General features: G+C 54.0%; 1 protein-coding gene across 5 annotated transcripts in view; it reads right to left on the reverse strand.

Annotated features, from left to right (window-relative positions):
- Positions 1-25,859, reverse strand: part of KAZN (kazrin, periplakin interacting protein) — a 1,133,578-nt gene that overhangs the window by 117,064 nt on the left and 990,655 nt on the right. For 4 of the 5 annotated variants that reach the window (XM_060310878.2, XM_030877877.3, XM_060310907.2 and 1 more), the window contains one exon: positions 9,570-9,761. The exons of the other annotated variant lie outside the window; for it this stretch is intronic. In XM_060310878.2, coding sequence (XP_060166861.1) covers positions 9,570-9,761 — 192 coding nt within the window. The remainder of the gene's footprint in view (positions 1-9,569; positions 9,762-25,859) is intronic. 5 annotated transcript variants of the gene reach the window in all.

Genomic DNA, 25,859 nt, shown 5'->3' on the forward strand with positions numbered 1-25,859 from the left:
CAGAACAATGCCTGGCCAATAGGAGGACCTCAACAAGTGTTTGCTGAATGAATAAGTGAGTGGGGTTCTAGGTAAGATTTTATCAACACTGAAGAGATTTCTACTGATCAGAATTGAATGCTGGTGCAGCAGGAAGGGATCTGTGTCAGGCATGAGACTTCAAGTCCAAACACTGAGACCAGCATGCAGTATGACCCTCCTGGAACCTCAGTTTCCCCAACTGTAAAGTCAGGCTAACTCCACCTATGTCATGGGCTGGATCTGAGGAGAATGTGAAGATGAGGTGGGTGGAGGCCTCAGCACAGGGCCAGCCCAGGAGATCCCCGAGAAGGCTTGCTACGTCTGAGTGAAACTGTGCCGCCCCCGCCTGCCACCCACACCTCATATTGTGCTCAAGGCCCACAGAGATCTGCTCCCCCCTCTCCTGTTCAGCCATCATCAGGGGCAGCTCTTCCAGGAAGGAAGCTCACCCCCAGATCCCTGTCTGAGGCCAGGACAGCATCCCCTGGGGAGTCAACCAGGGCTGAGGAGAATCACAGTGGAGGTCCCTCGCAGACCTGACCCTGTGTCCATGGCCACCTTGGGCCAGTACCCACCATGGCTGCCCCAGAAGGAGGGCCAGCTCTGAAGACCACCGCCCCCTCCCGCCCCGGCCTGGCTCACACCAAAGCTCTTCTCCCAGGACAGAGGCCAGTGTGGCTCTCACTTCCTGCCACGGGTTCAGGGCCATGTCCTGACCCCATCACGGCAAGATGGGCCTGCACAGTGATAGAGGCCACAGCTCCAAACAGGGTTGAACAGGGTCTTGGGCAATGTCTTATGAAAGGCATATCAAGACCTGGCTTTTCTCACACTGCGCTCTGTTCTCCTCCTCTCAGCTGATCAATCTCTGACACTTCCTGGGCGGGGAGTGGGGATTAACTAAAAGCAGCAGCTCCAGGTCTGCAGCCCTTGCTCACTTCTCAAATATGGCAGCCGAGGCCACTGGCATTTCCTGGGACTGAAGTGTGTTCACTGAGCAGTGGAAGGAGAGGAGGTCGGGAAGAGAAGCTCCTGGCTTGTGTGTCCCCGAGACCAGCCTTGACGCCTTTAGTCCCTGGGACAAGCTCCAGAGCAAAGACTAAGAACGAATCCACAAATCCCGGTGCCTCAAGGGGTCCGAGTGACAGCTAAGAACGCTGGGCTTCCAAACCCAGATCTGTCCATCTTTCTCCTCTCTTCCCGATTTCACTGCCTTCCTCTCTACTTCTACGACCACCCCTAAGACGCCTAGAATAAAAAGAGTATCTGCTAAGAACAGAGGTTTGGAAACTAGAGTCACTGGACATCAAGTGTGGGCTCTCAAGTCTACTAGCCGGGAGATTAGAAAAATCCTTAGTCTCTCTCAGCCCCATTTTGTAGATGGGGAGACTGAGGCTAATAAACACCACTCACCTAATGAGGGTTGTTGGGAGGATCAATGGGCTCGTGCAGGCAGAGCAATCAGAGTGCCTGGCATCGTCCAAGTGCTAAATAAACGTTAGCTGTGGTGATTACTGATCAAAAGCAGTTTACTATGTGCTCACACTTCAGTCATCCCAACTACAGAATGGGTGTACAAGGTTTTTTCTGAATAGGGAAGAGGTTGGGCTCTGGTATCTGCTTCCTAAACAAGCATCAGATATGTGGAGGGTGAGTCCTGGAGGGTGTCTTGAGTATTTTCAAACTAACCAGTCCTTCCTCTTTTCTCAGGATAATCAGAACATTAATACACAGCGGAGTCTACTGAGAATTGGACCCAAAGCACTGAAGGAGACCCCAGAAAGGGTAATTGTTTGGGGGGCCATGGAACAGATTCTGGCCTGGGCAGGCGGGAAGGGTGGCAAAGGGGGCCTGGGGGGACGGGACTGGACTGGCTGCCTTTCCAACTCATAGAGTCAAGGGCCCAGGAGGAAAACCCCAGACAGGGAGAAGAGAGAGGACATCAGTCACTCGGGTACAAAAACCTATAAAAAGCAAAGGAGTCAAAAGGGACAAGGTCGATGCCATGTGTTGTCAGTCACCAGACACCAGGACTCTAAGCAGATTCTGGATATGATTCTATTTAAAATGCTCTCTGTGGCGGATCCTCAGTCATGGCTGCCAACGAACCCCACCTCCCCGCAACCACAGCCTCCAGAGTCTCCGCCCACATGATGCTGGGCTTGGTCATGTGACTTGCTCTGGCCAATGAGACAATAGCAAACATAAAGCAGGAAGTCGCTTGAAAAGCATCCCTGTAATGCACTGCACTATCTAAGATGCTGAGGATGGGGGAACCGGTCATAGAGGGACTCTGCAACTTTTCTGGAAACCTCAAACTACTCCAAAGAAACACCTGTTAAAAAACATGTGCATTAGGGCATGTGCTCGTTTTTGGGAATCCAGCTGCCAGGTGAAGCAGCTAACCTGCTAGAGACACACAGCCCAGCCAGAGCTGCAACAGAACAGCAGAGACTCTGGACACTTCTTCCACCTGACCATAGATTATTTTCAGCTGGATCAAATCTGGAGTCTGAGAAGCTTTCAAGGGGGATCTGTCAACTGTGAAAAACAGTCGGTAGTATATTAGGAAGATGCTCTGTCTGTAAAGTTAAAACTCTCTGGAAGCTTCCACCAAATTCTAAGATGTACCAGCTAAGCGTCTTCAACATCAGTGCTGTGGGACAGAGGGGCAGCAGCCCCTAGGGCATCAGGCTAGATGGCCTAAGAAACAGTGGAAGCTTCTAGGTATGATTTATTTATTGAAGAGGAGAACATAAATTCAACCCAGGGCGATAGACGGCCCAGAAGATGAACAAGTCTTTGATGCAAGGAATGAGACAAAGAGTGGAGTGCGGATGTGGGAAGGGAAACAGGAAACATTAAGTTGCTTTTCAAACCCACACAGCTCTGGAGACAAGGATGTGTGTGTATAAAAGCAGGTGGGCAGAGCCATCCCAGCATCAGTAACACATCTTTCTATTCAATAGCCACTCAGGCCACCTACCACCCCACTGCCTGCAGGACTGGTTACAATGGCAGCCAAAGCATGGCCACACCTGCTAGGAACCTGAAGGACACTGGTGTCCCCTGCTGCTCAAGGCCTAAGACATTCTCTGCACCCCAGAACTCTTCAAGCAGAATATCTGTGGCGTAGATTCTTATCTTCAAGCCTCGTTGGTCATGAAAAAAAATATTATTCAACCAACTTGCATTGAGTATGTTGTGGGTTTCTGGGCAGGGCCTGGGTCCCACTTTCCTCTGAATTATCTGAGCCACAGGCACAGGTTCCATTGTGGGGAAGTTTTCATGAAACATTTGTTGAATGAGCAAATTAAATAATAAGGCTCAGTTCCTGCCAGGAGCTCAGTCTAGGACAGGTGACTCATTGTGAGGCAGGGAAAAGGCCCCAACAGGGCTTATTCCTTGTGCTAAAGAGAGGAAACTTGGGCATCATTTCTTCTCCGCCATGCTCACCAATCATCGACTTTGTTCCGATGGTGAGGCTGAGTCTGTGCTGGGTACTGTGCCTGTAGGAGCCTGGCAAGTGGCAAACCAGGTAGGAAACAGATGCCCCTCCATGTGTGCTGAGTCCTGAGGAAGCTCAGCATCTAGGGCTGTGAAGTCCAGGGAGGAGGGGCCCTTATTAGTTTCCTCCTGCTGCTGTATCAAATAACTACAAATTTAGTATCTTAAAAAGATACAAATTTAGTAGCTTATAGTTCTGGAGGTCAGAAGTCTGAAATGGGTCTCAGAGGGCTAAAATCAAGGTGTGGACAGGGCTACATTCCTTCTGGAGGCTTTAGGAGAGAATCTGTCTTTCCCGGCTTCTAGAGGCCACGCACATTCCTTGGCTTGTGGACTCTTCCTCCACCTTGAACACCAGCAATGGTGGATTGGGTCCTCACGTTGAATGTCCAGCCTCTGTTCTCTGACTTTCTCTCTCTCTCTGACTCTTCTGCCTCCTCTTTCACTCTGAAGGAACCTTGGAATTACGCTGGGCCTACAGGATAATCCCTCCATTTTAAGGATGTCTGATTAACAACCTTAATTCTCCTTTGCCACGTAAACTACCATATTCACGCGCTCTAGAAATTAGGATGCAGACGTCTTGGGGGTGAAGGGGTATGATCCTGCCAACCACAGGCCCCGGACCCATCGAGTGGAGGTGGTTCAGAAAGATTCCTGGAGGAAGCAGAGCCTGAATCAGGACTTGGAGGAAGAGTGACCATCAGGAGGCTGGGGGAGAAGAAGAGCAAATGCAAAGACTCAGAGGAGAAAGAAGGGAGAGGATCCACAGGCACATCTAGGAAGCACGTGTACATAACATGTGCATCCACGTGCTAGAAGGAGACGAGGCTGCAAAGGCAAGGAGAGGGTGGGAAAGGGACACAGGAACACCTTCAACACCTCACTCCTCATACTGCTTTCTCCTGCTCAAAACCTCCATGTCCCTGAACTTCAGGGTACAGCCCTGAATGCAAAGCCTCCACCTTCCCACCCCCATCCACAGGCTGGCCTCCTTGCCTTTGCTCAAGCTATTTCCCCTGCAGTAATGCCCTCTCTGCCCCTGCCAGTGTCACCTAAGGGCTCCAGAGCCACCCTGCTGAGCTCTGAACCTGGCCCTAACCAGGTACTGCTGTGTAATCTTGGCACATTGACAGCCCACCTCATACTCTTGTTGTGAGAATTAAAGGAGCTAAAGTGTGTGGCATATAAAAAGTGCTCAAAAATGCTAGCTGTCACCACCACTACCACCAACAATAACATTGCAGGGGGTCCAAGAGGAAAACTATTTTCATAATAACACTCTGACATTATTTGCCTGTTTTACTGTGTTAGTATTTGCAATGCTGGCGCAAAAGCAATGCTGGGTAAAATGCTGACATCTTAGCAGAAATCATAACAGTGGCATCAAACTGTATTAGTAGGCACTGAGTTCTTTACACAATGTACTCATAGTTGAAAGAAAGGGGGGGAGGAGAGTTTTACTTAAGAATAACCTTGATGAAGCTGTAAAAATAATTAATTCTATTAAAACTTGATTCCCAAGTACATATTTTTTAATAACATGGGAAAAACACTTAAAGTTCTTTTGCTGCATACCAAAGTACAATGGCTGTCTCAAGGAAAATTATGTGTGCAACTGTTTGAGTTGCTAGCTAAACTAGCCACTTTTTCGTAGCTCACCATTTGTACTTGAAAGAAGGACCAACGTACAAACTATAGGATCTGGCAAACTACTGAACTAAGTGAACACATGAAGTAAGTGAGCCTGTTACTTCTAGGAAAACAAATGACAGTATTTGTTGCCAGTGATAAAACTTGAACTTTTGAGCAAAAATCCAAATTTGGGCAAACTTGATCTGCCACTATGATTTCACCAGCTCCTCAAGACTTAAAGACTTTTCTAATGAGATTGGTGGTGATGTTAACAGATATGACTTATTGATATTGGATACTGAAATATGCCAAGATTTGGAGGATGTGCATTGCTCAGTAAACCAATATTTTCCAAGTGATCAATGTTAGATTAAAAAAAAAATCATGTGTGGGTACAATAGCCATTCAAAGTACCAATTAGACCAATGGTTTTGTCCATCCTAACAGAGCACAAAACCTTCACTGGATAATTCCACACTCAGCAAACCTCTAAGAAACTACCATTTGGTGAGTCAGTATGAAGTCAAAGAAAAATATGCATAATTATCTAATAAGGCAACTAATACACTCTTCCCTCTTCCAGCTACACATCTGTGTGATGCTAGATTTTCAACCCAAACAACAAATCATAGTAGCCTGACTGAAAGAGTAGTTAACGAGAACTCAGCAGTCTTCTATGGAGTCAGACATTAAAAAATTTTTGCAAAATTGTGAAACAATGCTGCTGTTTTCCCTCAAATCTTTTTGTTTAGGAAAATACAGTCATTTTCATTTAAAAATAATGTTAGCATGTAATGGGTTTAGTACTGTCCTTTTAAAATAAATGGAAGATTTAGACACGTTTTCTCGGAGAAATCAATGCAACTGAGGGGGCCTGGGGAAATCAAGACACCCCACAGGGGTCCCACGGGCAACCAGCTCCCCACAGGTGTAGAGCTGCAGTCACGCAGGGACTCTGGGGTGAGTTTACTCATGCAATGACACCATTCCTTATTAAACAATCATTCAGGACTTCTGCCTTTAAACTCACGATGAGACCAAAATCCCAAACCAAACATTCCTAGACTCGTCCCCACAGAAACAAAGGAAACTTCTAAACCCCCATTCTCGCCAGACTTGATTCTTTTCGTTGCTTTGATGTTGGAACCATCAATGTTTGCATGTTTGCTTGAGTTCCTAATCCTCTCACGTGCCGAAGAATTCCAGTTTCAACCACCCCCAAACCAAAGACTGAGGGTGGGCCGGTGGGGACTGGCCAGAGTGGAAGTCTTTGGGGGCTTTGCGTTTTCCCACCGCAGGGACGCTGGTTATTAACAAGTGTCGCCCAACATCTGCCGCGTACTTGGCTTGTGCGTTTATTCTCATCCTTCTCATTATGGGCATATAAATCCCTTTTCATGCCCCAGCCTCCTTCTGCCCACATCTGTCTGCAATTTACTCACCATGTGCTGTGGCTGGGGAGGAAGCATCTTATTTATGACTTTGTAGAATCCCAGGCAGGATGCTTGAGTTGCTTGCTACCTTGAACTTAGATGGGCTCAGGGGGTCTAAGGTCTGGGCTACCCCAAATGGGAATCAGGCGACCAAAATCTCCAAACAGATCTGAGGAAGCCTGCCAAGCCCTGTCTCATCAGATAATCACTAAGTATTTGCACTAATGGTACTTGGCACTGGGCCAAGCACTTTATACCTCATTTAATCCTCATGACAACCTGTGAAGTAGCTACTATTATTGGCCTCAATTATAAGAAAAGTAGGTATTGTTACTGTTGCCTTCTGCAAAGGAATTGTGGTTCAGAGAGGTTAAGGAATTTGCCCCAGGTCACACAGCTAGTAAGTGACAGAGATGGGATTCATGCCCAGATCTGACTCCAGAGTCTGCTGCCCCCGTGACTGAGCTAGGATGGCCTCCTGTCTCTCTTGTCCAGGCCAACTTCACCCCTCGTGACCTCATCCAGAGGGGAGATGAGGTGTTTAGTGCAGTGGAAAAAGTTTCGGACTCTGCTGCTAATTAGCTCTGTCACCTTGGCCAAGTTACTTAACCTCCCTGAGCCTCATTCAGCTGTCTCCATCTGTGAAAGGGGTTAAAACCTTCCAGCAGGAGTGGTGGGGTGAATGGTAGACCAAGTGCATAGAACAGTGCTGGAACACAGTAGGTGCTCAATAAGGCTTTCCTTGAATGAATACTGACGAGTCCTTGTTGATGAGATTATTGTTCCTACAAAGCAGTCGCCTTTGGGGGATCTCTGGGTCCCTGAGCAAGGCCCTGAAGACCTTTGCGGATGGATAAGAAATCGTACAGCACAGAGTTGGGAAGAAATGCCTGCATAGCTCTGTGCCCTGTGGGCTAAACGGACGAGGGTGCACATCATGGTTCCCGCCTTCACAGACACGATCTCATTTAATTCACTGTTACTGTCCCATCACTCAGATCAGAACACTGAGGTCTGGAGAGCCGTCTGCTCCAGGAGCTGGGCAGTCGGTGGGTAAATGAGCCTCTGCTCACTCCCTGACCACACCCCTGGGCACAGGAACAGCAGAGAGAGGTATTCCTCCTCCTCCCAGGTACAGAAGGCGGAATACAGGTGAGAATTCTTTCCGTGGCCCAGGACACAGAAGGCAGGTGACTCTGTCCTGGAATGAACACCGGCAAAGGAGGCTGAGACAGCGTCTGGCTGCTTCCTGAGGCAGCCTCGACTCTGCAGGATCGTGAAACCTGGCGAGACCAAAGGATGTCCGCTCACACGGCCTGGACCCAGCAACACGTGTCCATGGGAGACTCCTGAGACTTGGATCTCCTTCCTGAGAAGGGTGGGGATGTTCCGAGGCCCCCGGGAAGCTGGGAGTGGAGGGAGCTTGTATAGATCTGCCTGGACCGCAGGAGGGTTGCATAGAGAAAGCACGCGTGCCTGGCACAGTGACTGCTCACACGGCGTCAGCTGCACCGTGACGCAGACCACCTGCCTGCTACGGCCTGAAGAGACCACCCAGAACACTGTCCAGGTGGCCCCACCGGAAACAACACCCCAACAGGAAAGTGTCTATCCAGCTTTAAGAGTAACATGTACTGCTGGGGAGAACGCAGAGAGGGGCTGGCGCAGCCGGGTGAGGGCGCACCGGCATCCCAGGCTTCCTGGGGGACGGGTGGTGGCGTGTTGGCCAGACAGCTGGCTTAGCCAGTGTTCTGCTGCTCCCTTCACACCTGTGGTCAGGGAAACCCACAAGGACAGAGCCGACTAACCATCCAGCACAATCCCCTCTCCCTCCCCGCCCAGTTAGCCCTGTAGCTGGGACGCGGACGCCCAGCACTCCCCGCGGCCACGCTCTTGCCAAAGGGAACCTCTGACCCTGAATTTTGGCCCTTTCCCTGGATCCTTCACAGGCCGAGGGGAGCAGAGATGCCCACCAGCCTGAAATGCCCCCTGGGATGGTTACAGAAGAGAGAGACAAACAGATCCTTTAAGCCACCCTGTTCTGGGGTCTTTGCTACAGCAGCCCGAAATCAACCGAAGGAATAAACCTGCTTTGGCCTCAGCAATGAAGTCTTTATCGAGAGAGTATTTATCGTTCTAGGAAGTGGTAAGTGGAAAGGAGGGGGCCAAGTTTTATTGCCCTCCCCCCCCCAGGAGAATCAAAGACACTAAGCGGGGCTCAAGAGGTCAAGGCAGACCCCACCCAAGATATTTTCTCCCCCAACGTTTCACGTTGCAGGACTGGGAGGGGATGACTCCCAACCTTTCTCAAATAACCTTGTGAGACGCAGTGTGGGCAGGTGGCTCCCAGGAGAGATGGGTATGCCGGCTGCCAGTACCCCAGGCCGGCTCTGAGGAAAGCAGCGGACACGTGCGCCCAGTGGTCTCCTGAAGCAGTTTCTCTCCTAACTCCTCCCCCAACCCAGGGCTGGATGCTGCGCTCCCTAGAGGGGAGCTCCTGCAGAGCTAGCAACGAGAGAAGAGGCCTGAGCCCCCCCTGGAGAGACCACCGACGTGAGCACGAGTGAAGTGGGGGAGGGATGTGTCCTCCAGCACAAAGCCCAGCACCCCCGCACTGTCCTGTGAGGGGAGGCGCCGCAGGACCCTGAGAGCTCTGGGTCAGCATCCTCGTTCAGCAAAGATAACTACCTGCCATTCACACACCTCAGAAGGAGGCGCCCCAGGACCGGCAGTGATGGAGAACACGAGGCGGTCACACCGCAGGAGGGAATGACATCTGTACCCGACCCAGCAAGATGCAGGATTCCACCCAAAAAGGAAGGGGCAGCCTGGGCTGGGGGCTGGGTGCCGGGAGGCTCCTGGGGCCACGTCACTGCCCCTGCAGAGGCAGGACCCTGGCTCCTGGTGTCCTTGTGGCCCCAGCTGAGGCCCAGGCGAGGGAGGGGAGGGAGCTGTCGCCCACTTGTCACTCACCCTGCAACGCTTCTCTGGCTCTGGCTAGCTCCTGCCCCTTCTGGGCCAGCTGGACCCTGAGCTCGGTGGCCGCGAGGACCTCGGAGGACTTGCCGCCCTGCGACTCCTCCAGGTCCTTCATCAGCATCTCCTTCATCTGCCGGAGAAGGTGGACTTCCTCCTGGAGCCGGGACACTTCCTCCCGCAGCAGTGCTAGGGGAGAAGGGCACACGGTTAGAGCGGGGGACAGTGGCTCCCGCTCGCTCACTTTTCTGGGGACAGTTTGAAGGTGCTTTGGCTTTCCCTGTTTGCTCTGCATTCAGGGCCTGTCCTACTATGTGTAGGAAAACCCCCGAATGACCGGTATTGCAAGGAGGCCCCGCCCCAGTCCTGGGCCCCGCCCACAGTCTGCAGAGCACGCCTGGCGGGACTCCCTGCCTCCCACCACACTCTCTAGGGCTCTCAGGGGCCAGCACTGCAGTCCCAAGCCAGCAGCACTCCCAGTTACGCTTTACGCGCTTTACCAAAACCTCCGGGGGCAGGATGCTTCACCCCCATCTCACAGACTAGGAAGTCAAGGCTCGGAGAGGTTAAGAAACTCCACGAGGGCATAAAGTGAGTAGGTAGCAGAGGTGGGATGTGAACCCAGACCTGGTCGACTCCGGGCACAGTCAACGCGACAGTATTACTCAGGACAGTGCACACCCAGGCCGAGATGCTCACCTCACTCAGAGACCGATTAAAAGAGCTTCTGACGTAGAGAATGGACTTGAGGACACGGGAACGGGGAAGGGGAAGCTGGGACAAAGTGAGAGAGTGGCGTGGACATATATACACTACCAAATGTAAAAGAGATAGCTAGTGGGAAGCAGCCGCATAGCTCAGAGCTTTGTGACCACCTAGAGGGGTGGGATAGGGAGGGTGGGAGGGAGATGCAAGAGGGAGGAGATATGGGGATGTATGTGTATGTATAGCTGATTCGCCTTGTTATACAGCAGAAACTAACACACCATTGTAAAGCAATTATACTCCAATAAAGATTTAAAGAAAAAAAAAAAAGAGGTTCTGAGATGCTCATGGAAGCTGGCCCTGGAGCGGCTGGTCTTGGCTTGCATCACTAAGCTCACACGTCGCTCTCTCCCTTTTCCCCACCCTCCTGCACGCTGGTCCCTATCTGTGCGACAGGCCAAGCTCTTTCCAGCCTCAGGGCCTTTGCCCCTGCAGGTCCCTCCACCTGCGACACCCTTTTCCCTGCTCTTCCAGTGACACAGCCGCCCCCGACACCACCCTGTCCCATGCTCCCACGGTAGCAGGGGATGCAGTCCTCGCCTGTGAGGGTCAGAGGCCATGGCTGCGGCACGGCTTTCGAGGTCCCAGGTCTCCGGTCTGGCTCCCTCGCTGACCAGGAGTGTGATCTCAAGCAAGTCCCTTCCCCTCTAAGCCTCGCACGCCCCTTCTATAAAATGGGTCTAACCCTCAGGGTTGAGACGCAGGAGGAAGCCTGGTCCAGGGCATGTGCTCAGCGTATACGGCGAGCGCTCAGTGCCGGTGAGACGGGGGCTGCGTCTCCCCAGGCGCCTGACCCTCTTAGCAGCACCCGGCGTTCTCTAAGGCGCTACAACCTGCACTCCTTGGGGAGCCTGGACACGAAGGCAGAGCCAGGTCTAGGGTGGGGGGCAGGCCACGGGGAGCAGAGCTGAGGCCTCGGGGACCCGGGGTCCCTCCACCCCCAGAAACCTGGGGAAGGGCGGCACGGGCTCCAGCCCCTGTTCTCTGGTCTACTTCAACTGCCTCCCCTTAGGCCACCTGGGTCCAGCTGCCACCCGCACAAGGGGAGGCCGCCCTGCCCTCCCAGCCCCTTGGCCCCCACCCAACCTCCCCACAAAAGCCTGAAGTGCAGGGCGTCCCACCTCACTCCTGCACTGAAAACCCTCCCTGGCTTCCCGCCCCATCAGCCCATCTGAGGCCTCCCTCAGGCCACCTGCGGGGGGACTTGCAGTTCTGGAAGGCGCTAGACTTGTCCCGCCTCAGGGCCCCGGGAAGAGCTTCCTTCCTTCTTCACAGGTTCCTCCCTGTCGGGCAGTCTCAGCCCTACTGTCACCTCAAGAGCCCTAAAGAGGCCCTCACCCGTGGTCCACCTCTGACAGCAGTTCGGACAACGCACCCCAAACCCCTCGTTGATGTGGGAGGCCCACCCACGCGTTACCGTGTGCGTGCCCAGTGGGCACGGCTCCCCGAGAGCAGGCCGGGTAGCTCTGCTCTAGCTCATTCGCTGAGGGGCCTCAAGTGCCCTGAACACTATATGATGACACACGACAATCGAATGATCTCCTCCAGCCATCCGTCCACCCAGCAAGAGTTCATGGGCACCTGCCCCAAGCCAGTTGCCGCTGAAGGCACTGGAGACCCCTGGGTGAAGGTTCCAGACAGGTCCCCCCCTCGGGCCGGTGCTCCCAAACCCCACAGTGAACACGGCCTGCAGAAACCTAAACCTGCACCCCGGGGAGGCAGGCTGTCTGCAAGGGACCTCCTGGTTGCTCTGACATGGACAGACTCAAGTGCAGGCTGAGAACTGCCCAGGTCTCTTAGCAAAACTGCAAAGTAGGAGGTTTGCATTGGGGGGCCCTCCCCTGCCCTCATTCCAGACAAACATTTGCAGGTCGCCTATAAGACAGGCCTGGCGCAGGGTGTTCAAAAAGAAGGGAACACCCTTGGCCCCGAGAAATCTCCAGCAAGTAGAAGCAGCACACACAGGTAAGCATAATGCAAAGCAGGTGTGGCATGTGCTTGGAGCACAGGAACATGTGAAATGGGCCTCGGAAGATGGCAGGGCAGTGAGCAGCGGGGACAGTACGAGCAAAGGCGAGAAGGCTGGAAAGGCCCCTGGGCAACCCGTGACCAGTAACAGGTGAGGAAGAGCACGGAAGCCAGGGGAGGTGCGACAGGGTCAGATCATAAAAGGTCTTAACCTCAACCACCACTCTGTGCCCCCAGCCCTGGCTCGCCGTCTCTAGCAGTCCTTAAGACTCTGGAATTTTCATTCTTGCTTCCTGCCACAGACTGAATGTCTGTGTCCCCATAAAATTCCTATGTTGAAACCTAGTGCCCCATGTGATGATGGTACCTGGAGGTGAGGCCTTTGGGAGGTCATGAGGGTGGAGCAAAAGACACAGCGAAAAGACGGCTGTCTATTAACCAGGAAGAGCGTCCTCACCAGACACGGAATCTGCCAATGCCTGGCTCTCGGACTTCCAGTCTTCAGAATTTTAAGAAACAAATTTCTGTTGTTTATAAGCCACTGGCTACTTTTGTTCTAGCAACCCCAAACGGACCAAGACACCCTCCTTCATCAATTCTCCCCAGTCACCCATCCTGCCGGGGCCCGTCCCCACTCAACTGCCACCAAACGGTTATTTCACGATAAGGTGTGAGTGACTGCTAAGCATCCCCGTTTATATTTACATTGCCAGGCAAGTGGAAGCCAGGGCTGTTTGATTTTATTTTACGGGCATGACTTCTCGGCTTCCTTAAACTGCCCAGAGGAAGCCACTGAGGTTGTTTGCTGTCTATGCAAATGGCAGAGGATTCCAAGAGACCTGGCTTCAAATCCAGTCCTGGCCAGGGACTTGTCGCGACCCTGAGCAAGCCCCATGATGTTTCCGGCTCTCAGTTGCCACATACACTGCTTGGGGACAATGTCACCCATTTAGGGTTGCCAGATTTAGCAAAATAAAACAAAGCGAAGCAAAACAAACCCAAAAAGCCCAGGTGCACAGTTAAATTTGAATCTCAGATAGACGACAAATAATTTTTAGTATAAGCATGTCTTAAATATTGCATGGAACATACTTATGCTAAAAACTGATTTGTTGTTTATATGAAATTCAAGTGTAACTGGGCATGCTGTGTTTTATCCAGCAACCCTACTTCCACTGCAATGAAACGAGGCCATCATGAGAAAGGGCTGTGTCACTAAATTATCTCACAGGAGGAAGGAGGTTAAGGCACAGAGCAGCCTGGCACAGCCTCCTCTGCCCCTTGCTCTTGGACGAGAGCAAGACGGGGCTGGGTGCCCTCATCCTGAGCTAACAGTGGCAAAGGCAAATTTTTCCTGCGCTCACGTTGCTAATAGGTGTACCTGACACCCAGGCCCCGCCCCTTGAGTCAGGCTCTGAAGAAGCAGGAGGGCGGGATACCAAGTACATCTCCTGCAGGAACCAAGTCTTAGGAGACCAGGCTGGAAAAACAACTCCACAAAAAGAGAGAGCCTTGTCCAAGCTTACTAACTGCACCTGCCCTGGCTGGACTAGACCTTGCACAGCCTGGACCCTTCCAGGGGCAGAGAGGGGTGACAGCCCTGGGACCGCAATCACAGAGAGCCTCACAAGACTGAAGCCCATGTACAGGCTTCAGGACCATTCACAGGCACTTCCCCTCCCTGGGCCTCACCTGTGAAATGGGAGTGATGGGAATGAGACTCACAGGTAATACACTTAAATGTGCTAAGCACGAAGAATGCTGTGTGTGCCCTCGTGCCCCCAACTCCTCCTCCCCTCACTGAGGGGAGCGACCACATTCCTCGGAAGCAATGAAGAAGTGAAAGTTGGAGGACTTGGGTTGCTGTCTCAGAGGGATTGCTACCTCGCTGTGTGAGCTTGGGCAAGTCACTATCCCTCTCTGGGCCTTCATAATATCAGTGCCCTTAAAGGCATGCACTCTTCAGGAATCTAGATGAATGCTACCGATAGTGCATTTCTCCCCTTGGCGGGACAGGGGTCCCTGCTCTGGTCCACAGCTGCACTGCTCAGTGAGGCAGCCACCAGCACACGTGGCTACTTAAGCGTAAATTAGTCACAACAAACAACTCAGTTCCTCAGGCACACCCGTCACATGTCAAAAGCACAGAGACCACCCTGTCGGGGCACAGAGCTCCTGGTCAGTGCTCGTTCAGGGGCACGAGGTGGGGAAGGGAAGAAGCGGGGTTTGTGAAGCACCTGGTGCAGCGTGGGCCGCAGACACACGGACAGGAGGGAGCCTTGTGCGAAAGGCGGGAGAGCGGCTGGGGAAGGAGCCATGTTCCTGGAGGAACCGCACTGGCCCTGGCCCAGGGACACAAAAGGGAAAGATCAATTGCATACCTTTCTGCCGACGCTGGGCAACCACGGACCTTAGGGCAGGGGGCCGGTGGTGGTAAAAGGGCCTGGTGCCAAAGAAGTCACAAACCCGGCAGAGCTCCAGGCCATGGAAGCCGGAAGTAAGCATTGCCTGGGAGACAGCGGCTCTCCCACCCCCAGGGAAGCCAGCAGTCACCAACGATGCTGCCCTGGGGGGAGCAGGCAGGCCACACAGTGGAAGCCCCCAGAGGCCTCTTCCCAAGGGCAAGGGGGTGTGGCTTACCTACAGGTGACAGAGGGAGCTGGGGAGACCCTAACCCTGCCCCTCTGTAGCACATCTCCTTTTGTTTGTAAGAGCAGCGAGTGCTCGCCATTTTTAAAACGCCATTTCCTGGCCTCCCTTGCAGCTAGAGTTGCCTGTGTGACCCAGTTCTGGCTGATGAGATGTAGACGAAAGTCCCTGAGGAAGACTGCCCTTTAAGAAAAAAGGGCTTTGCCTCCTCCGTGCCTTCTTGTCTGGAAAGTGGACTTGTGGTTAGAGCTGTGGCAGCAACGTTGTAACAAGGAGGCAACACGCACAGGGAGCAAAAATGATGCCACGGGGAGAGAACAGAGCCTGGGGCCTGGCAGCACAGCTCAGCCCTGCACCTGTGTCTCGAGACCTGGAGCGGCACCAGCTGGGCAGGGCCATCTGGCACAGGAGAGCCTTTGATTTCCCTGCTGATCTACCAGTTCTCCAGAACCAAGCACGGCAGCGCGTGCTACCGGCTGAGATCGAGTTCAGGTGGCTGCTGAGGGCCAGCACCTCTGGGGTCTGCCCTGCGGGCGCCTCAGCTGTGAATTCTGGGCAGTGGGAGGAGGAGGTGGGGACTGTGGAGGAATCCACACAGCAGAGGAGGGAGGTGACCGCTCCCGGCCCTGGGCAAGAGCCCCCAGTTTTGCGACAAGTCCTTTCCTGGCTTAATTTTTGTGAGCTCACAGGGCTGGGGCAGGAGAGCAAGAAGACAAAGAAAAACACTCTCTGTGACTGTGGGGCACCGTCCAAGAACGGGATGCGTGAACAGGCAGCGAGAGGCTCGGAGCTCTCTCGGTGAGTCGCCGGTTTACGAGTCTGGCCTTCCCAAGCCAAAGGTCCGAACAGCAATAATACTGTAACCACCGTGTATCACAATGATTCCTTTGCTGACACTTCGGGAGCACATGATACGTGCTCCAGGCTCTGTGGTAAGTCTGTTACACTCCTTAACGATAACTGGTGAATCCTCACAATAACCTCATGAAGTAGGTCCTGTTATCATCACCCCCTTCAACAGATGGGGAAGTTGAGGCACAGGATTTAGGTGACTTGACCAATGTCATGCAGAGTCAGAGCGGTCTAGCTCCGGCACCCACCCCAGTCCAAACTCTTGCACTGTACTATCTTTTTTTTTTTTTTAATATTTATTTATTTGTCTGCGTCAGATCTTAGTTGCGGCACGTGGGATCTTTAGTTGCAGCACATGAACTCTTAGTTGCTGCATGTGGGATCTAGTTCCCTGACCTGGGGCCCCTGCATTGGGAGTGCGGACCCTGAGCCACCGGACCCCCAGGGAAGTCCCTCACTGTACTATCTTGCAGGGGGACAGGGCCACAAACTCCACGGGCCGCCGCAGGCTTGCCCTGATGGATGGCAGGGGAGGCAGGCGTGCCCCCCAGCAGGTATGGGCTTGCTTTTGTCTCCCACATGGAGGTGGGTCACAGGGAGCCGGCCACTCCGTGCATGGCCCTCCCCCGGGGCACCGTTCCCACGCAGCTCCTGGAGAAGGATGTGGCCATGGAGCCAGCAGGGGCTCTGCTCTGCTCACACCCGACGCCCAGCGCCAGCCCAGTGCTGGGCTCCTGGCAGGCACCACACAAGGACGGCGCTGAGTGCGGGGTGGGGCGGAGGTGGGCCAGGCTGGTCTGGGTCAGCCACCGGGGCTCAGTCCCGGCTCCCCCGCTTCCCGGCTATTTGACCTTAGGACAAGTGACCTCTGAGTTTATCTGAAATTGGAGCCAAGACCAGTCTCCCAAGCCTGTAGTAAACATTTAACAAAGCAATCATCTAAGTGGAAACATTCCAGAAGCTTCTAAATGGGGGTCATATGGAGCTCGTCAAGATCATTATTATAGAAAAGGGCAAACCTCCCCGATGTTCCGAGGAGAGGCCTTGGCCCCAAGAACCTGGGAGCCCAGACTTGTGGGCCTCCCAACCCGGAAGGGGTGGATTAAATGACAGAGAAGGCTGAGTCACCCAGTCTGCAGGGCAAAGGCAGGACCAAGGGCACAGGGGGCTCCGAAGGGAGGGCAGGCTGGAGTGACAGTCCCTGGCTGCCTGTCGTGGGTAATAAACAGCGAAACACACATCTGTCAAAACTCTCTGAACCCAGATGGTACCCTTAAAACCTGTGCACTTTGCTGTAGGAAATTATACCTAAAAACATACACACATATGCATATATAGCAGTAACATAGTTCAGGCTTTCCATTCACTCACTTTTATAGATCTTCCCCCCAAATCCAGGTACCGAGCTCACCGGCCCCCTGCCCTCCAGCAGGCCTCAGGAAAAGGGGAGCCTGAGTCCAACCCCGGGCTCTGTGGACAACCTCCGTTCACTTGAGCTATACCTGCCCTGTAGCAGACAAATTGGACCATGCCCCGCTGCCCCTGGCTGGATGGAGGTCACTTCCAGGTGACATGACGCTCTGCTTAATGATGCCATGGTTCGCTTCTGGTCCAAACACCCTTTCTGGCAGAGACGATGGCTGACGGCACTGCCATGTTCTGAGCCCCGACTTTGTGCGGGATGCCACCCACTGGACTACAGGCTTCATCTCACCGGATCCTCATGACACCCACGCAGGGCTGTAGTGATCCCGCTTGAGCTCGGAGGTGCTGGGGGTGTGTGGGACGGAACCCAGGTCAGCCTGTGGGTCGTGCAGCCCCCCGCCATGGGCTGGTCTAGCAGCAGCCGGCAGGAGCGCTCAAAAGCCACCACTGCTGCCGGGACTGCCGTTACTGTCCTCACTGCCAAATCTGGTCCAGGTGGTAGTCTCAGAACATTAGGATGATGCTTGTTCTAAAAATTAGGAATCAGATGGTTCTTGGAGGGTTAAAATGTTAAGACTGAGGTACAATGATTCATATCAAATCCCCATAAGAGATGGGCTCCCAGGCCCCAAGACTAAACAGAACCAGATGTATTCGTGTCCAAGGAAGCCAGTACCTGATGGCGGAACGGAGTCCTGAAAGGGCAGAGTCAGAGAGGGGGTCGCTGGCAGAGCCCACGTCCCAGGCTGAGGGGGTGAGGGTCTTCACCAGCGGCCTAAGGGCACCTCCTCTGTTCTGCCTTTCTGCGGGGGGAGCACATGGAGAGAAAGAGGCAGCCGCATTCCTATGTTGCATTCCCTCTGTTCTTGAATTCATTCTTCATCATCATCACGGTGATAACAGTAACACTTTCTGAGTCACTCGTGCATGCCAGAACAGTTCTAAATCCTCACACCATTAATTCTCAATCCTCGCAATAACCCAAGGTGATGCACCCACTTTACAGAAGAAACTGAGGCATGGAGAAAACATGTGGTTAAACCCGGGTGGTCTGGCTGCAGAGTCTTTTCTGGTCACTACTGAGTTCTATTCGACTCTTCTCCTGCGGTACAGCTGCCCCACAAGGCAGGCAAAGCCTATGTGTCCTCTCAGGGCCCGCAGTTACAAGGGGGCCCTCAAACCCTCCTGGGACAGATACCACTGTTTGCATCCTTCCCCCAGCCTGGAAGGCCTGAGATCGCAGAACCTCTTGGCTAAGTTGACCCAACAGCCAAGGAGGGACAGGAGTGCTGGATTCAAACAGCCCAGGGCAGCGGCAGCAGAGGCAGCAATGCAGCCCTCGGTTCTAGACTCAGCCCCGAAGGTTCCTCAAGGCTCTGTAAATGACTGGAATTCCACAGGGACATCCAGCCAGGTGGGACTTGATTGAATGTAACGGTTTGTCTGTGGAGAGAGAAATCTGGGAACCGTAGCCTGGGAAGAGCAGCCTCAGGGCCGGGCCTCTGAGATGGGGGAGGGAAGACTTGACATCACTTCCTTCTGCTTGTCTGGTCCCCTCACACCCAGCCCAGGCTCCCCTCCAGCCTGGTCTGTGCGTGGGGAGCTGAAAACAGCCCTCTTGGTCTACCTCTGCTCTCCCGGGGATGTAGACTCTCCCCTCCCTCCCTCCATCCCCCCTGTATGTGGAGACACACCCACTAGGCCAGGAACAGGGCCAGGGGCAGGCAGACAAGAGCTGGGTCTATGGTTTGCTAGAGATTTCCGTGTTCTCTGGGCCTTTGTCATGTGGTCCTGACACTGAAAGCTTTGGGGGTGACGGGACACAATACAGCACTCACCAAACACAGGTAGATTCTCAAACAACGCCCAGGCACTCCTCAGCAGTATTAATTCCAAGGCTGCTCCAGGGCCTGGGAGAGCCGCCTGGTAATTCTTACTACAGGTGGGAGGGGAGGGCCTGGCAGGTACCAGGTGATGCAGGCTTTGTCTTTTTCTCATATTTCACAGGAATTGTTTTCTCTTTTAGGTGCTGTTTAACCCGTCTTTCCTGCAGAGCTGTCCCATAAACATACCTTTCAGCCAGACTCGTTTTGGGCCCGACTGCCAAGCTAATCCTCTTCCACAACCTTGGGGGGGGCCGCCTTTCCCACGGGAAGCTGTGCCCACCCAGCTCCACATCCCGGGAATCCAATCCTCTCCGGGAAGGGGTCTGCGTCCTTTGACCATCCCTCGCCAAGCACTGACTCAGGAATAATCGTGTGCCAGGCACCAGCCCTGGAAGGGTGCCAGTCTCAGGTTCAAAAGCAGAGATGCCTGGGGAAGTGAAGGCATCGCCAACCTCCAGCACGCAGCTCCCTAGGTCTCAGGCAGAGCCCAACCTGAGGATCTGCGCTACGGAACGTGGTCCCTGCGGGCGGCCTGGCCTGATTCCTAGAATGTGCCCTTTTATCACTGGAGGTCCTCGCTTCCTGTGTCCACCACTCCCCAAGCCCGGAAAGGACAGCCTCTGGCAGGCTTTCTGGGCGTGTGGCTTGATGTCACCATGCACTGACAGCCAGTAGGAGCCCCACGGTCCTCGGGGGTCTGCAACAGTCACTCAGCGGGTGATTCTGGCTCCAGAAGGAATGTGCACCCCCAAATACAGCATCTGTCTGGGGTGGAAAGGGCGGCTGAGTCCCGGACAGGCTGTGACTGCTTGGTCCCAAAGCCAGGTGCCCAGGCCTCCTTGGGGGCCTTGAGGAGCCCGCTCCTACCTGCTTGCTGGGCAGGAGCGATGGGAGAGGAAAGGGCTGGCCTCTCCTTAGGGCCGGGCCAGCTGCCTCCCCTGGCCCTCACTGAACACAGTTTCCCTTGGGACTTAGAAGCAGCGAGCTGGGGCCCATTCGAGTCGGGTGGGCTGACAGCAGCTGTCCTGGGATACCCTCTTGATGCAAAGAGGAATCTTAACACTCTTATCAAGTTGAGCCTTAAAGCCACTGCTTCCCCTGGGATGCTGGCTCATCCCACCTTTTCAAAGTTCTTCATTATCCCCCCCCCGACTTTTTGGTTCAGCCGACATCTATGCCCCCAGTCTTTCAGACAGAGCACCTCCATTTCCCTCTGCGGAGCCACCCACTCCCAGAGCCCATGGTTCAAAGGTGGAGATAAGACCCAGGCTGGCCCATCAGAGAGCTGAGTTGTCCTGGCCACTGTGATTGGTTTAGGAGGGGAAGCACATGACACAAATCAGTCCAATCAGGGTCAGAGTCTGGACCAGGAACCGCCCTCTTTAATGATGGATGCGAGGATGGAGCCAGGAGGTGGTAGCGGCCATCCTGCCACCAAGAAGGGAGCGCCAACAAGACAAAGACTGGATTCAGATAATATCCTTGTTGTCCTGGATCACACCACACCTGAAGCCAGGATCTACTCCTGAATTTTTCAGTTATGTGAACCAACACATTCTTAAGCCAGTTTGAGTTGCATTTTCTATCCCTTGCAACTGTAAAAGAATCCTGATAAACGGTTTCTGTCAGGGACCATTTTCTGGGTACCCAGCATCCCCAGAAACTTAAAGGCCACCTGCTATGTGCTAAGCACCCTAAGCTGTATCACTGTCCTGCAGAAACCGCACAAGCAAAACGGACAATGGAATTCACCTCCACAGAACCAGCGAGCACCTACTCCCACGTGTGCTTTAATTCTAGCTTTTCTTTGACTGCAGTGACCAGTCCCCCTGGGTTGAAACCCTGGAAGGCACAAATTTTCAAGCTCTGCCTCAAGGCCATTTCCAGACTTTTCCTACCCGAATCCGCCTTTCTCTTCTTCTCCCACCCGAAGAGGTCTGCGAGCACTGACCCCGCAGCCTTCCTCGGCCTGAGGGCTCTGGGTCCCATTTGGGTGCTGACTTATGTGCCTGGCCCTAAGCCTCGGACCACTGAATTCTCTCGCTGGGAGCAGTGCTAGCATTCTCTCCATTTTGCACATGCAAACGGAGGTGGAGAGACGGAGACCAGGACAGGTGGACAGGCTTGTTCAAGGTTATAGAGCAGGTCCCGGTGGCACAGCAGATCCCAACTCAGAAGTCTGTCTGATTGCAAAGCTCACGTTCCTAACTGGACTAGGTGCCCAGCCCTAAATGCCATGCTGTGCATACTTCTCAAACTAAACTCCAGGACAAAGAGTGGGCCAGGGCTGGAACTGGGCCTTTTTTCGAACTCTGGTGAAAACAACCGGGTCCCCCAGCCTTGGCTCTCACCACAAGCTTCTCCCGTCCCCAAGGCTTGGCTCCTGAAGGAACAAATCCAGGAGAGGGACAGTGACCACTGGCAGCACTGCCTGTTCCCCTCTCCGCCCTCACCACGCAGGACTCTCTCCTCCCACCCCTCCTCCCTCTTCTCCACCCTCCGGGGGAAAAAAATTACCAAAACACAAAGAGGAAAAAGAAAGAAGGCCCAGCACTGGTTACACCCACCATCTTGTGACACGGCAGCCCATCCACGCAGCGAGCACAAAGCTCACTGCAAACCAGGAGGAAGCAACTTGACCGAGGCCTTGCGACTGCAGGGGGACAGCCCAGACCTTGCTTTCTTTCCCACCCGAGTCTGAGTCAGCAGCAAAACACCTGCATCTCAATTTCCTTCTCCACCCATTACCAGAATGCACAGAGCAGACCGAAGCTGCCTGTCCCACTTGTCAGAGACCGGGTTCTCCAAGGCCTGGCTCCCGGCAGGAGAGCTACCTTCCTAAGAAGCCTGGGGGGAAGAAAGACATTTATATCCCCATTGTATAGACGGCCAAACTGAGGCCCAAAGGAAGGTGTCTGGAATCTACAGCCCTGACTGCTAGGCCACTGGCCACTATAACCTGGAAGCAAACTGGAAACGTGCTTTGGCTGGAACATTCTGCTCAGCCTTTCTTGGGCATCAGTCAACTCAGGGGTTAAATGCTTCGAAACGTGTTCAACATGCCGAAGGCCCCCGCAGATGTAAACAATTACACAGAGAAGGGAAGTGGGCAACCAGGGCCCAGCCGGGGCTCTCCTAGCATCGCCAGCACACGAGGGCGGCGAGCCTGAAATTCCCGCATCTTCAGATCTGTATCTCGAACAGATCCGGGCTTTCAGAAGAATTTAAACCAAGTCCAGGTGGCAACCTGGACAAACAGCAAACCTGGAGGACTCACTGTCTCAAAAGTGGCTTCAGAAGGCGAACTAAGAATGGGCGTCTCCTGCTACGTCTCGACCTCCACATCCCTCAACTTCCTCACCTATAAAACCACAACAGTGACGGCGAAGAGCAGTGATTCCGGCACCAAATCCTGCCTCTGTCCTTTATAGTAGCTGTTGGACCCCAGCAGATCACTTCCGTGTCCTCATGTGAGGCATGAAGGTAATGATAGAATCCATCTCTCAGGGCTGCTGTGACAAGAAGGGGCCTGGCACAGAGCGAGCCCTCGGCCGATGTTGGCAGCCAGTTCCGATGCCATCGAGAGGATGCCTGACCCCACGGAGGGGGCGGAGAGGGAAGAGGACGTCTTGGGCTCCTGCAGTGGGAGGCGCCCAAGGCCGCGGAGCCTGCAAGCTGCAGGGCGGCCCACGGACCCATGTAACTCGCTCCTGACTATTCTCCAGCCCAACCGAGCAGCTGCTCCAGGAAAGAATAAAATATGTTTTGCATACTTCAAATGCTTCACTTATGAAAGCTGGCAGGGCCGCCTTTCTGAATTGTTTAGCGATAAAGTCAGCAATGAAACCGTTGGAGGCTCTCACCGCCGGAACCCGGGTCGGGGAGTCTGCAGGGGGCAGGGGAGGAGGACAGGCCAGCCGCTAGCGCGGAGCCCACAGGGGCTTCCAGAAGGCGCCATGTGGGATTTTTCAGAGGGGCACTGGGATCACGTCCTGGTGTCCTGATGTGAAATTGGATCCTCCCTCTGAAGCCAAGCCCCAAGCCAGCGGGGGCAGAGGGGAGGCCCCTTCCGGCCTGGAACGTTTTCCCACACTCCAAGGGCGCCCCGGTTTCTAGCCAATGGAGTTAATTGAAAAATTACCTTGGGCTGAGAAACAGCAGTGCCGGGCCACGTGGGCTGGGTCACAGGAAACCCTACTGGGTCTCCGGCGTGCCTGTACTTCAACAACCTAGAGCTGGAAGGCCAGGAGCCGTGCTAGGCATCCCAGGAACTGGGGAAGCTCTACGTGCTGGGCACGCATCCCAGCAACCTCGGAGGGTGGCACGATGCCCGTGTTAGAGATGAGACTGAAGTGCAGAGACTCAGGGCCTGCCCAAGGGCCACGGTCACCAGGGCTGCCTGGCTCCCCCTGCGATACCTCTTCTCAGGATGCTCTTCTTTCCTGTGCCCCAGGGCCCCCCAACCCCAAATCCTAACAGACAGAGCTCAAGTGGAAGCACACGAGGCACACCAGCGAGCGAGGCCGGCGGGAGGCCTTCTGCCCGGCGTGGAACTAGTCGGCCTCTTCACACGCAGAAGGCTGCCTGCATTCCGGCTGATATTGTTAAGCTGAATACAGTGCTTGTAACTTTTTCTTCAAAGTGCTCTCACCTCTTCCTCTTGTGTTTATCACCCAAACCCCTGGCAAGATTACGATGGTGGGTTTTATTGTCCTCATTAAGGGGCAGTCAACTAAGGCCCAAGGCATGGCTCCTCCCCTCAGCCAGCTCACCCAGGGATTCTAAGGTGTACGAGGCCTGGGCCCACTTCTCCTACCTTGGTCCCCCCCGAGCCCCTCCCACCCCACCTGTGCAGACTCCTGGGTACACCCCTGCCTCTCTGGACTGTTTGGTCCATTCCTGTCCTCCTAGGTCCTCAGTCTGTTCAAAGGGCCTGGGGCACCCGTGCTTCTGCAGTGGTCCATCTAGTCTCCAGAGGCCTTTGCAGTCACCGGTTCTGAGACTTCAAAGTAGGACCAATGGGGGCCCCACAACTGTGTCCCTCCTCCCATCAGAGTACAACTTTCAGGATTTAAAATGAACAAAATCAATTAGAAAAATGACCTTATTTCCCCTGGGGAGTTTCAGCAGTGTTGTCTATGAACCAAATATATAATCAAGACACAGAAAATGGGGTTTTTTGGGGGGGAAGGGAGAGCAGTGGGATGAACAGGGCAAACTCAAGTCCCTGAGTTACTACATCTGTGGACAGAACTTCTCCCCGCGTGGGAAGACGCAACCTGAACGCATAAGCTGCGTACCTGACTTCCGGGTTTGACAGATGCTCGTTGAACACCTGGGCTGAGAGGCAGCGTGGTCTAAGTGGCCGGAAACACCTTGGGGGCGACTTGGTCTGGGTTTGAGTCCCAGTCCCTTACTAACCTCTCTCTGCCACAGTTCCCTTACCTGTAACATGGGGCAATAACAGTACCCATCTTACAGGGTTGTCGTGAGGATGAAATGAGTGACTACACACATAGAGTCCACATAGACACACGCACGGACCGAACCCATAAAAGAACCGTGCTTGGCACAGGCCAAGCGCTATGTGCCAGCGGGTTCTTCCCCCTCCCCCTCCCAGGAGCCACTGCCTCTGGTTCTGAGACCAGCCCCTGCCCAGCAGCCTTGTCCCTGGATCCCCAGGGGCTTCTCCTGGAAACCTGACCTGAACTTCCAGGTAGAACATTCCTTGCTGAGAGGTCTCCCGAGTGGGGCTCCCAGCAGCTGGGGGCTTGTTGCTGAGGAAGTGGCCCACGAGATCCTAGTCTGGAAGCACGAAGCCCCCTCTCTTTTGCCGCCCGCCCCCCTCACTTTCGCCTGTGTATGGGCTGAGAAAGGCAGAGATGCAGCTTGAATTCCTGCTTTGAGCTGCGGCCAGCTCGCCACCAAACGTTTCCCCCGTCTGTCTGGCCCTCTCCACCATTTCACAAAGGTCAAACGCTTACTGCACTCCGCGTACGGCCTCTTGGGAGTGCAGAGGAGAAAACTATTCGAAAAATGTAAGTTGGAAAAACCCCATGGCTCGCCACCACCACACTGCCCCCCCCCGACACTGGCGCACGCGTTCACGGCTCACCCCCAGTTCGACAGAACACACAGCCGTGTCCCAGCCCCTTGGTCTTAAAAACAAGTAGGAGGACAGAGAGGCGAGGCAGAATTTCCACTGATGGTGACCAGAGCCTAGGCTGTCATCCTCGGAGGAATACAAATGACCCTGTCAGCCCAGACAAGGAAATCTCTTGTACAGAACGGCATCCTTCTAGGTCTTTCTGGAGCAGCTCCTGGCAGGAGCCGCGTATCATGTGCCATGGCACCTAGAAGAGCCCTGACCCACGAGCTAAGCCCAAGAAGCGCCCACAGAGCTGAGGTGAGCCCAGGGCATGAGCTTGGGGCAGGGGAACCCTTAGAGCAGGCTGAGGCTCTCCTAGGACCGCGCTCCCCTGCCCAGAGGTGCTTTCAAGACCAAACATGCTTTTCTTGGACGCCGTCTTCTTCCACGCCCCTCCCCCGCACCCCAAGAGAAAATGACTCCAACTAAAGAATAGCAGGTTCTAGGCTCGGCCACGGCGGAATCAAAGCGTCCAGCTTGAATAAAGGAACGAACAGAATGAGAGCGGTGACCCTGGATGTGAATGGTCTGGGGCAGGTCAGAGACTTTTTGTTGTTCTATAGACAGCTGACCCGTGAACAACTCAGGGGACAG

The sequence above is a fragment of the Globicephala melas genome, chromosome 1 (assembly GCF_963455315.2).
Source record: "Globicephala melas chromosome 1, mGloMel1.2, whole genome shotgun sequence".
Lineage (NCBI taxonomy): Eukaryota > Metazoa > Chordata > Mammalia > Artiodactyla > Delphinidae > Globicephala > Globicephala melas.